At 38.4% G+C, this 13,623-nt stretch overlaps 1 protein-coding gene across 2 annotated transcripts in view; it reads right to left on the bottom strand.

The window, feature by feature from the left end:
* Window positions 1-13,623, bottom strand: part of ccnyl1 (cyclin Y-like 1) — a 110,937-nt gene that overhangs the window by 82,611 nt on the left and 14,703 nt on the right. For both annotated transcript variants that reach the window (XM_063051622.1, XM_063051623.1), the window contains exon 2: window positions 1,219-1,293. In XM_063051622.1, coding sequence (XP_062907692.1) covers window positions 1,219-1,293 — 75 coding nt within the window. The remainder of the gene's footprint in view (window positions 1-1,218; window positions 1,294-13,623) is intronic.

Here is a 13,623-nt window from a genome sequence, read left to right as displayed (position 1 = left end):
ATCCTCTCATTTGCGGAGATTCCTTTAGTCTTGGTGTGTAGTACTCAGAGTGCTGTGACATTAAATGTGCCATCTCGTTTGAGACATTGACATTCCAACATGCACTCTGTGACGTCAGAGCATAATTTGTGTTCTAAATTTTTTTCATCCTCAGTGTGTGAAAATTGTTAGTTATGTTTTCTGAATTCCAACAAGACAGTTTATCAAAAAGGATAAATACCAAAGAGGAATACACAAAACACTGGAGGAACTCAAATCCAACAGTATCTATGGAGAAAAATGGACAGTGAAGTTTTCATTTGCTCCTGTCCTGAAATGTTGACTGTCCATTTCCCTCCTTCGATGTTCAGTTCCTCTAGCGTTTTGAGAGTTACGCCAGATTCCAATATCTTCAATTTCTTGTATTTCCATGCTTAAAAGTGTGTTTGGAGGCAGATGAAGGCAGTGTAAAAATGGAAATCTGCCTCATGTGCTGTATTTGGCTATCTCAACCTCATCTGAAGAAGGAACACAAAATCTCTTCAGTTTTCAAACTTACAAATTAAATTTGCCAGTCAAAAATTCTAAAAAAGCAATTTAATAGCAACTGTTGCATTACAAACCTGATTATGAGTTAAAAGGATTTAAATCACTCTCAACTCAGATGAGTTACTGAAATATCAATGTGAAGATTTTTTTTACCTTCAGAGTTCCTGGTTACCATGACCCCCAGGTTGCTGACATATTGGAACCTGCGGTCCTGGTCATTCCTTATGGGTGACAGACAGCTCTGAAGGCAAATAAGGAAAAACAACCTTCACATTGTATTTCAGCAATTGACAGGATCAAAGCGGGCATCAGTTCTCTCCTTAGCTATTTAACATTGTGAGGTTCAGCAGTTGATAGAAAGATGTTTAATGAGAAGTAAAAAGCCAAAGTGCAATTTGAACTAAGAGGAATATATGGGTTAAAAGGCTTACAAAAAAATCTAACACTACCGTTAAAATTTCATGAAGCAAAGCATTTTATTTATTTAAAAAATGACGCCTTAGTATGATATTGCATGATATTTAATTATTGAAATGAGTAACAGTTCCAATACGGAGTTTATATTTATTATGTTTATATGATGAACATGCAGCAGCTGGAATTTCTTAGTGTAACAAAGTTATTCTGGGAGGTAAAAGGAAATAGTAGCATGCAGAGCTCACACTGCTAATCTGACTTAAATCTACTCACCATCTGGCTGTGATTTACTCAGGAAAATTGTGCTGGCCCTTGGGTGGTCAGAAGGGTTGGATTCAAAGTTCATATCTGAAAACAGGAGAGATGAAAAATTGAAATGAAAGAAATCAAATCTACACCAAGCCTTAAAAAATTCAAAAGGAAAGACTCACTAAAAGATAAGTACTGCAAAGATTTTTTTTCTAACTCTGGGGAAGGACAAAATACAATCATAAGAATTTGCTACATCCCTCATTACAGCAATATGGGAAACAGAAATTTGCCCATACAAAAGTTACAAATCCCGATACAAACACAAAAGTTTGAGATACGGAATAAACTCGCCACCATGGAACTTGTGAAACGAATAAACAAAGTTTCTTTATTTTCCAACTAACATTGTTTAAAGCACAAGCAAATTACTCGACTTTGTATTCGGAAAAGTTGCTATTTAGACCACTTTCTCAGAATACAATGACTTTCCACCAACCACGAAAGTGGGAGTTGTCTGAATTTGTAATTATTTCAAACCCAATAGAGCTTTCAGAAGAAAAATCTTTACCCAGAGCATAGTTAAAATAAGGAACTCAATACTGCATGGAATAATTATGATCTATATGCACAGGAATTTAAGGAAAATCCAGATAGGTACAGGAGAGAAAAACAAATAGAAGGATATGGTAAAAAGACAAAATGAAACAGGTAAATGGAAATTTGCGTGTAATATAAACATTAGCAATGTCTAGATCTGACTTACTCAATCTATGTAAATAGAAAATTCTCAAGCAATTTTCCAACAATTATTTCTGTTACTCATTGTTGCTCACACATGAATAAAGATTAGTATTATTTGGCTATTTTATCATATCTATCATTACAGTTGTGCCCAATCTTATGCAGAAATAGAACATTGTTCTGGCAGCTCCTCCACAACTTGAGCTAGATAGCAATTTTGAATCATGAACCTTCCCCTGGTCTTTCTATACCAAGGGAAAATGTAATGTAACTAGTCATGAACATACAAATTAAGAGCAGGCATAGACAATGCGGCTCCTCAAACTAGCTATGCCAATTAATAAGATCATAGCTAATTTGATTAGCATCTCAACTCTGCATTCCCAATATAATCTTTCAACCCCCCTCCAAGTGATCAAGTATCCATAAAAATATTCCAGGATTCTACATCACTACCTTTTGAGGAACAGAACTCTAAAATCTTGAGACTGAGAAAATTTACCTTATCTGAAGTGTGCAACTATTTTTAAAGTCTCCTCATTCCAGATTATCCCGCAACAGGGAAAATCCTCGCTACCTTCACCCACCGAACCCCCTAATCTTACATATTTCATTCAAAAGCCTTTTAACTTTTCTGAACTTTAGTGAATCCAAGCCTAGCTTATGCAATCTTTTCTATATGACAACCCACCCATGCCAGGTATGAGCTGAGTAAACTTTTTTGGAACTGTTTCCTTTTTTAAAAATTCTTTAAATCTTTTTATTATTATTGAAAATCAACAAGAGAAAAATACATCAAAATAATCAAGATAACATATCCATATGTAGAATAAGAGTTAAACTATCCATATGTAGAATAAGAGTTAAACTATCAACCAGGCTGAACAATACATCAATAATAATCAAAAAACAAACTATTAAAGCTTTTTTTTATGGTAAAAAGGAAAGAAAGAAAAAAAGAACCCCCACTAACTAAACAGAGAAAACCCCTAATAACTAAAAAGAAGAGGGGAAAAAACCCATTTGGAGCACAAACCCAGAGCTATGCGCCATACAAGCTTCCATAAAAAAGACATCAAACCGCCAACCAAATCCATATAACCAAGCATCAGAAAAGGACCATCTTTATTAACTCAAGTCAAATGATAATTACGGGCAAAAGAACCCCACCTTTTCTCGAAGTCAAATTTAGGACCAAAAGTTTGACTTCCAATTTTTTCCAAACTAAGACATAACATCACCTGAGAGAACCATTGTATCAAAGTGGGAGCAGAGGCATCTTTCCATTTTAATAGCCCTTCCAGCCAATGATGTGACAAGTGCAATTACGTATTGATCAGATATAGAAATACCATGAATATGTTGAGGAATTATACCAAACAAACAAAACTGTCAATTTATTAGGTTGTAAATTGATTTTTAAAGCTTTACAGATTGTAGAAAAAAGATTTCCTAAATTGTTCCAATACAGAACACGACCAAATCATATGTGTCAATGTAGTTATCTCAGTTTTGCATCTATCACACTGACTATTTACATTAGGAAATATTTTAGACAAACCCTCCTTTGTCAAATAATAACGATGTACAATTTTAAACTGAATTAGAGAATGACTGGCATAAATCGAAGAAGAGTTAACCAGCTTCAAAATTCGCAACCAATCTTCTGTTATCAAGGTCATATTAAGCTCTCTTTCCCAATCTTGCTTAATCACAAGGATAATTATCCTGCTGTAATAGTAAATTATAAATTTTCCTAATAAAACCTTTCACTAAAGGGATTGGAACTGTTTCCAATGTATTCACATCTTTTTCTAAGCAAGGGGGCCAATACTGTAAGGTATATTCCAGATGTGGTCTCACTAAGAATATCCTTTCCCTACTTTTGTATTTAATTCCACTTAGAAAAATAACATCTGGACAGCAAACAAGTATACATCAGAATGCTCTTCATCAATTACAGTTCAGTATTTAATACTATCATCCACTAAAAAATAATCAATAAGCTCCAAGACCTTGGCCTCAATACCTCCTTGTGCAATTGAATCATGGATTTCCTCACTTGTAGACCCCAGTCAGTTCAGATTGGTAACATCTCCTCCACGACCTCCATCAACACAGGTGCACCACAAGGCTGTGTGCTTAGCCCCCTGCTCTACTCGCTTTGCACCCATGACTGTGTGACTAAGTACAGCTCCAATACCATATTAAAGTTTGTTGATGACACCACTGTTGTGGGCCGAGTCAAAGGTAGTGATGTGTCAGCATACAGGTGGAAGAATGAAAATTTGGCTGAGTGGTGTTTTAACAATCTCTCATTCAATGTCAGCAAGACTAAGGAACTGATATGCAGACTTAAAGAGAGGGAAACCAGAGATCCATGAGCAAGTCCTCATCAGAGGATCAGAAGTGGAGAGGGTTAGCAACTTTAAGTTCCTGCATGTTACTACAAACCCTGTTTCCAGAAAAGTTGGGATATTTTTCAAAATGCAATAAAAACAAAAATCTGTGATATGTTAATTCACGTGAACCTTTATTTAACTGACAAAAGTACAAAGAAAAGATTTTCAATAGTTTTACTGACCAACTTAATTGTATTTTGTAAATATACACAAATTTAGAATTTGATGGCTGCAAGACACTCAACAAAAGTTGGGACAGAGGCATGTCTACCATTGTGTTACATCACCTTTCCTTTTAATAACACTTTTTAATCGTTTTGGAACTGAGGATACTAATTGTAGTACATTTGCAATTGGAAATTTTGTCCATTCTTGCTTGATATAAGACTTCAGCTGCTCAACAGTCCGTGATCTCCGTTGTCTGATTCTCCTCTTCATGATGCGCCATACATTTTTAATAGGAGATAGATCTGAACTGGCAGCAGGCTAGTCAAGCACACGCACTCTGTGTCTACAAAGCCACGCCGTTGTAGCCCATGCAGAATGTGGTCTGGCATTGTCCTGCTGAAATAAGCATGGACGTCCCGGGAAGAGACATCGCCTTGATGGCAACACATGTCTCTCTAAAATCTTATTACGCCTCAGCGTCAGTGGTACCTTCACATACATGCAACTCACCCATGCCGTGGGCACTGATGCACCCCCATACCATCACAGATGCTGGCTTTTGCACCTTTCGCTGATAACAATCTGGATGGTCGTTTTCATCTTTGGCACGGAGAACTTGACGCCCGTTTTTTCCGAAAACTAGCTGAAATGTGGACTCATCTGACCACAGCACACGGTTCCATAGTCTTTTGGTCCTTCTGAGATGAGCTCAGGCCCAGAGAACTCGCCAGCATTTCTGCATAGAGTTGATGTATGGCTTCCTCCTTGCGTAATACAGTTTCAAGTTGCATTTCTGGATGCAGTGACGGACTGTGTTGAGTGCAATGGTTTTCCGAAGCACTCCCGAGCCCAGGTGGCTATAATTGTCACAGTAGCATGACTTTTCCGTGCCCTTTTCAATCTTATTTTAACTCTGTCCCAACTTTTGTTGAGTGTGCTGCAGCCATCAAATTCTAAATTTGTGTATATTTACAAAATACAACTAAGTTGGTCAGTAAAACTATTGAAAATCTTTTCTTTGTACTTTTGTCAGTTAAATAAAGGTTCACGTGAATTAACATATCACAGATTTTTGTTTTTATTGCATTTTGGAAAATATCCCAACTTTTCTGGAAATGGGGTTTGTATTTCAAAGGGCCTGTCCTGGAGCAAGCATACAAGTGCAACTGCAAAGAAAGCACAGCAGCACCTCTACTTCCTTAGGAGTCTGCAAAGATTTGGCATGACATTTAAAACATTGACAAACTTTTATAGATGTGTAGTAGAGAGTATATTGACTGGCTGCATCATGGCCTAGTATGAAAACACCAAAGCCTTTGAATGGAAAATCCTACAAGACGTAGTGGATTCATCCCAGTACCACACAGGTAAAGCCCTCCCAAACATTGAGCACATCTACATGAAATTCTGTCATAGGAAAGCAGCATCCATCAGAGATCCTCACCACCCAGGTTATGCTCTTTTCTTGCTGCTGCCATCAGGCAGAAAGTACGAGAGCCTCAGGACTAGCACCACCAGGTTCAAAAGCAGTTACTACCCCACAATCATCAGGCTCCTGGACAAAAGGGGATAACTACACTCACTTACCCACCCATTGAGGTGTTCCCACAAACAATGATCTCACTTACAGGACTCTTTATTTTATTATTTCATGTTCTCGTTATTTATTACATTTATTTAAATTTGCATTTGCACAGTTTGTTGAATTCTGCACTCTGGTTGATCTTTCATTGAACTTTTAATAGTTACTATTTTATAGTTTTACTGAATATGCCCACAGGGAAGTAAAACTCAGGGCTGTATGTGGTGACATACATGTACTTTGATAATATTTATTTTGAACTTTGAACATTGTTAATTTTCTTAATTACTAGGTGTGGCTACAAATTAGGTTTTTGCAAATCATCCAAAGGAAACCCATGTCCTATGAATCACAAAACCCAGCGATCTCCCACCATTTAGATATTTTATGTTATTTGCCAAAATGGACAACATTGCTTTATCCCACACGTTAATCCACTTGTCGGATCTCTGCCCACTCAGTTAATCTTGAAGCAAAATCAAACTGCTAGAGGAACACAGAGGATCAGGCAGCACTGGCTATTTTTCTGCCTCCACAGATCCTGCCTGATCCATTGAGTTGTTTCAGCTTTGTTTTTTGGTCCAGATTCCAGCATATACATTCTGTGTCCTTTAATGCATCTTTATATCCCTGCACAATTGACTTTCATACCTTCAATGCCTTCATCCAAGCCATTTATGGCTTGAACATTCCAAAGAAAGAATTTCTTTTTTTTCCCAGTCAGACCCTTAGCATGTAAGTAAATGCTTTATTCACATACCCTACCAGGACACACAATTGTCAAGGGTTAGGGTAAAGTAGACAATATATGCTGGCTTTGACACCATAGATAAAATTGAAAAGGTGCCTACATCTTGTGGGAAAAAAAAGTGCAAAACCTACACAGGTTTAAACTTTACAATCATAATAATTTCACAATAAAGGAAAGGTATGTCGCATCCAGAGTTTCTCCGGTTAGTGGATGATTTCCCTCCATGCCTCTCTGACGTTGTGTGGAACCGCGTACAAGGCAAGTAACAGCAGTGGTTTGCCATTGCCTTCTGCCGGGTGAGTTTCCAAAGAGATCACCAGCTCATAACCCAGCACAGATGAAAAGCATGTAGGAGAGCCGGCTGGCTGGATTCAAACTCAGGACCTTTCATCCCGAAGACCGGTGCTGATGCCACTACGCCACCAGGCTCTGTTAAATATTTCTATAAATGCTTCAAAGTATTTGGTAACTTCTGAATGTATGCAAATGGGTTTGTAAACAAGAAATCAGAAGTCTTTATTTACTACCTGCTCTTCCATTCCTTCACCTCCATATCCTGCTAATTAAGCTTCATTGAGGTGGTTCAGACATTAGGTTTTAGAAACCTGAAACCTAAAACCTAATTAGGTTTTTGTCTCTTTGCCAAACTTTTTTTAAAAATTTGGTCAGTTCTAAGAATTCAAAGGACCTTCTGATGCTCTCAGTTAAATCAAGTGGGAGGAGAAGATGGCGACGTGACGCAGCTTGCAGCGGCCACTCCGGTGAATGATATCTGTTATCTGTCAAGAAGGGTGCCGTGCACAATCCTGATTTGATGGAGACAGACGAGAGAAGCACGGAGGAACATCTGGAGAAACTTCTGAAATGCCTGTTTCGCTGCCGCTGCTACGGTCGGGGCGGGGTCGAAGCGCTCGGCAGAGGATGGTGCGCGGTGCTCAGCGTCGGAGGCTCGAAGTTTTCCGACGGACTCAGAGTCCGCTGCGGTCGGGTGATTCCAATGGTGCTGCATCGGCAAGTTTGCGGCGCTGGAGGTTCATGGCAGGGAGAGTTTCTCCCTTCTACTGTCTGCGTGAGATGATGGAGCTATCAGGACTTGAGACCTTTTTTTAAAAAATCGTGCCCATGGTCTGCTCTTTATCAAATTACGGTATTGCTTTGCACTGTTGTAACTATATGTTATAATTATGTGGTTTTGTCAGTTTTAGTCTTGGTTTGTCCTGTGTTTCTGTGATATCTTTCTGGAGGAATATTGTATCATTTTTTAATGCATGCATTTCTAAATGACAATAAATGAGGACTGAGTGTCCTCATAATCTAATCTAATCAATCAAGTCCATGCTGAGAGACAATTAAAGAGTCAATATACGTAGAACATCTAACAATCCTTCAATTCAAGTCAGAAAAAAAAGTTACGGCTATCTGCTGAGATACAAATTAAAAAATGACATAGGAGTAGGCCATGTAGACAACCATTCAAATTATATACAAAAACCACAGCTTTATAATTGTTGAACCAACTCCTCAGAATAAATTGAGTAGTTAAAATCAATGCATCTGGCAGATGGCACCATCAAAAAGCTTGGACAAGGAATTGAAAAATGCAAGTAATAAATACTACAGAAAAAAATAAACTGATCTCATCTAATATTGCATTAAGGAAGAAGACAGCAAAGATTGAAGCAAACTGGCAATATATAAGTCACAAGCACAAATAGTTACGAGATTTTTGATGCAAGGGTGATCACAGAGATGAGGCTCAAAAAGTGATTAGGTACTATCCATTTCTGTTCTATGCTGCTTTAACTTTTAAACTACTTGTTATACTTGCATGGTTCCTAAAGGTTGTTATAGCTGGGGATGGTAGAGGGGATAAGCTCCCATTACCTATTAAATGCTGCCAATAGCATGCACCTCAAATAGCCTCTGACAACCAAGTCCAGCTCCCGGCCTTCATGTGTGGCCAAGCTACTAAGGCTGGCAAAACCATTTCTACTGACAGGAGAAGGGGGCAAAGGTGGGTTACTGGTGCCTTTAAACTAGTCACTTCGGGCAGATGGAGCTTGTCAGCTGTGGTTGGCAGCTCATCTTGGAGAAGGAAAACTCTGATCTAAAATTTCCGCTGCCTTGCGGCTACACTCAGTCATAGCGAAGGCTTTGGGAGTAAACCTCTGAGGAAAAATCCAGAGCTGGAGTCACTAAAGCAGTCCCATGTAGAGTTAAACACTGACTGGCAACTCCTGCGACACTGCTGGTGCCAAACTGTATCAGTATCTGCCATTCTTATGGATTCTTCAGCTGCATGGCAAGTGGGAGAATACTACATGGGCAACAGCTTGCTTTCCATATTGTATTACCCTGGCTTGCATATCATGTAGACAGCAGGGACACAACATTCATGGTCAACCCCAACCAATGGAAGGCCTCAATACTTGCATGTTATGCTTCAATAATTCATGTGCAAGGACACCAAAGTCTATCTGAACAACCTGTCACAACTTTTCGAGCTCTGTTTTTCTACATTTTTCTATCAAAGTCGATGATTTTGTATTTTTCCCACATTGTTACACCTGCCATGTTCTATGAATCGACTTAGCCAGTCTGTATCTTCCAGAAGATTCTTAGCATCCTCATCACAAAATACAATAATGCTCTAATAATCCAGCATGCTCTGTTTTAGGTGGAGCCAGACTGGCTGATTTTTCCAGACTAATGGATGCCTTTCCCATTAATGGCCTGACACACTTTTAGCTCATCTTTTGACCAGTTGTGTAATGAATTTTCCAATGAGCCAACTGTTTCATGGGAGCATGGGAAACATCTCTGAACCTAAGGGAGAATGGGTACCATTAACAACCTTGGATTTATTACACTTGATCCCCTCATTCAAATCGCAGATAATTTTCAGTGCGGAGACCATTTATTCTTTTAATCAATGGTCTGCCAATGGCACAGATTTTTAAAAATAACTTCTGTAGTACCTTGAAGGGTAAAGGTCTTCTGAAATGCATCACATCCATTAGTTCCCCTTATCTACTCTGTTGATTATAATTTCAAAAAAAATTGGATACATCAAATATAATGCTCTATTTATAAACTCATGCTGACTCTATCTAATCCCATTATTATTTTCTAGGTGCCTTATCACCATTTATAATATAATCAAACATTTTCTCTGCTACTTAGGTCAGGCTAACTGGTTGGTAGAGCTCCGTATTGCTCTCCCTCTTTTCTTAAACTATGGGGTTACATTTATAAACTGTGGGAAAGGAATCCTGAAAAATGCAGTTAGTGTATCCACCATTGCTGCCTTGCGATGGGGGTTATCAGTTCCTAAGAATTTTAAAGCAGCTCTCAGTCCTATTACCTTTTCCAATACATTTGTTATTAACCAATACTAAATTTTTCAGTTCATTTGCTCATGACTGTTGTCCTGCACTATTTTCAAATCCTACTTTTTTGCTTCATATGAATTTCTTAGTCTTTTTGTCCTAAATTCCAATCTTTAGTTCCCTTTTTGACTACATGAGTCTTGTCCTTTGATTTCACACTAATTTCTCTTCTTAGCTACTCTGGGTAACAAAATCTTATAATCTCTCAAGTGCATAATGAAAGATCATGAGGCAAGAAAATTTGAATTTATAGCATGAGTTTGATAACCTGGCTGAGAATTATGCTGAATATCAGAAGGGAAAGATTACCAAAACATTAAAATGCAATTAATGCATTAGGGAATTCGAAAGCCTTCAACAGGAAATACATTTGTATTTTCATCCACTTCCACTGAGATTCCCTGAGCAGGAACATCTTCCCCTCCCCTTTCAGCATTCAGCATGGAAATTGCCTCTGGAACTCCTGATCTACTCTTCTATCTCTACCAACAGTTCCCCTTTTCATGCAACCAATGGACATGCAACACGTGTCTTTTCTTTTCTCTTTTCATTGCACTATCCAGAGATCCAAATAATCCTTCTAGGTGAAGTCACAACTGAACTGCTTTCAGTGTTCAGTGTGGTCTCCTGCACTTTAAAGAAACCAAGCATGATCCCAATCCTCCCATTTATTTCTGTACCCCATGCTTCTTCTGACTTGTCCATTTTAAGCTTCTGATGATTCTCAATCAACAATGCTTAACATCAGCCTGAGGAAAGCAGCACATAATTTTTCCTTTGGATTGGTTGCAGTCTCAGGACTCAATTCTTCAAGTAATCATTCCTTTCCCCCACCAGCTCCCACAGATGTGGCTGTATCCTAGTTCCAATTTGCTTTTCTTCCATCTCAAACTATAGGTTACTAAAGTAATTATTACCTTGAAACCTTTGATCTCCATTCTATTGAAGACATTCTCTCTTACACCTTACGTCTCTTCCTCCTTTGCAATTAAAACATTAATTTTCCCAATTTGGACCTTTGACCAAAAACTTCAACTCTGTTTTTCTACTTATTGACATTGAGTGTTTCCATCATTTTCTGTTCTTGCTTCAGCAACACTACTAGGGTTGAAAATCCTGCTTATGCATCAATATAAATAACTCACTGGATGACAAAACTGATGCGAGAAATCTCCTGTGGCCAATGTATTTGTATTTACCACCCACCAACAAACTACCCAAACTTAAGAACAGTCACGCGGGCATCTTTTCATCCTGGGAATTTTATGATGACACAGACATAACCAGCTGCAAAGCTGTTTTTGCGATGGAAATTGTCTGTATGCAGTGGTACCAATTTGAAACCCTCCCCCGAGGTTATCACAACACTAGCTACAGTGACTGAAATATTACACAGTGGATAAAGTTACTTGGAAAGGAGTATCTGTCCCTGGAATGAGAAAATAGTCCGTCCTTGACTTTTAACACCTCAACAACAGAAATGCTTGCAGCTTTCTCATTTCTCCCCACACATCTTACCAGCAGCCTAATGTGATTATTCAAACATTCAGAAACAATATTTCCATTATCCTTATATGTTCAATGAAATGATTCTTGGGTTTCTAGCAGCCTTGCATCAACCAGTAGTTTGACCTTGCACACTGCAGCACTCAAGAAGACTACATTACAGGAATCTGACTTTAATAATATGTATCAAATGGAATCATAATGAGTTACACAGCATGAAAACAGGCCCTTTTGCCCAACTCATCTATGCTGACCAAGTTGTCTACATGAACTAACTCTATTTCTCTGCATTTGGCCCATATTCCTATAAACTTGTACCTGTCTAAATGTCTTTTAAATGTAACCGCACCCTCCTTTGCTTTGAATAAATGAGCTTTGTAAATTTCTTTGGCAGCTCATTCTATATATCCAGATCCTCTATGGAAAAGTGGTCCCTCAGAACCCTTTTAAATCTTACCCCCTTTATCTTAAACCTATGCCCTCTAGTTTTCAGCCTCCCTAATCCTGGGAAAAAGACTGACCACTATCGCTATCTACGCCCCTCATGATCTCAAACATCTATAAGGTCACCCTGAAGCATCCTAAGCTCTAGGGAAAAAAGGCTCAGCCCATACTCCTCCGGTCCCAGTAACATCCTTATAAACCTTTTGCTGCTCCCTTTCCAGGTTAACATCTTATCCTATACCCAGGTGACCAGAACAACACAGAAGTGCAGTTATAAAATGAAGTCCCAACTCTTGTACTCAGCGCCCTGACCAATGAAGGCAAACATGCCACACTGTACTACCCTGTCTGTGTCTTCATATATTGATGTACCGTTAGATCCCTCTGTTTACAACACTTTCCAGGGCCACACCATTCATCATGCAAATCCTGCCCCAAATTTTTCTTTTCAAAATGCAACCCCTCGCACTTATCCGACTTAAATTTCATTCGCCATTTTTGCCCTACCCCCCTCTTTTCCTAGTTGGTAAGATTCTCTTGTAAAGTCAGAATACCCTTCACTGTTCACCACACCAGCAAATTCAAACTTGCTAACGTCATCCAAATTGTGACTTTTGTCTTTCAATCTATCAGTATGTGACGATTGCAATACACACTTCAAAACCTTCACATTACTCAAAAACTATAAAACATTTTCACCCAGTGTTACCTTTCTTTCATATGTACATCTCCCATTCTAATTACATTTTGAGACTCGAGTTATAACCATGCTTTGAATTGCTCAGAAGATATAGGAACTTGAGTGTGTTACTTGTAAAATTTAACTGCAAATATCAGTGATACAAAAAGCAAAAGAATGATCAGTTAATCTGTTCTTAGTGAGTTTAAGTGAAGGAGAAGCTTGGTCAGGACACAGGAGGAACTACACTCTGAAGTGTGCCATCTCTTGATCCATTGAGCAGGCAAAGCAGTTTAAATGTCTCACTCAAATGATGACATGTCTGACAGCATGGCACTAGAAGTACACAAATTATGCACTCAGGTGATTTGAACCAATTAAGTTATTAGGAGACAAAATTGTCAACAGTCATTGAATTGAGTCCCTGTATGCCCTCCTAGGGGAATATTTAAATCCCATGCCGCTTATTCCAAAAGAAAAATCTAAGTGTCCCACAAGGAGACAATGGAGTTCTCGGCAGTGTCTGAGCCATTGTTTATCCATCAACCAATCTTTAAAATTAGATTACTAGGTAATTTGAATATAACTCTGTACTTATTATCAGTGTTTAACAATAAATGCTGGAACCTTCAGTTTGTTTGACAGCGCCTATGTTACTTGATCTTTTTTTAAAACAGTTTTATATTTCCTACGTCGTCTGCAGTTTAAAGCATTATGCAAATTAGTGATATCATTGAAAACAAAATCTGTAGTGACACAGAAGA

This window comes from Mobula hypostoma, chromosome 6 (genome assembly GCF_963921235.1).
Source record: "Mobula hypostoma chromosome 6, sMobHyp1.1, whole genome shotgun sequence".
Taxonomy (NCBI): Eukaryota; Metazoa; Chordata; class Chondrichthyes; order Myliobatiformes; family Myliobatidae; genus Mobula; species Mobula hypostoma.
This window is presented reverse-complemented; position numbering and strand designations above follow the sequence as displayed.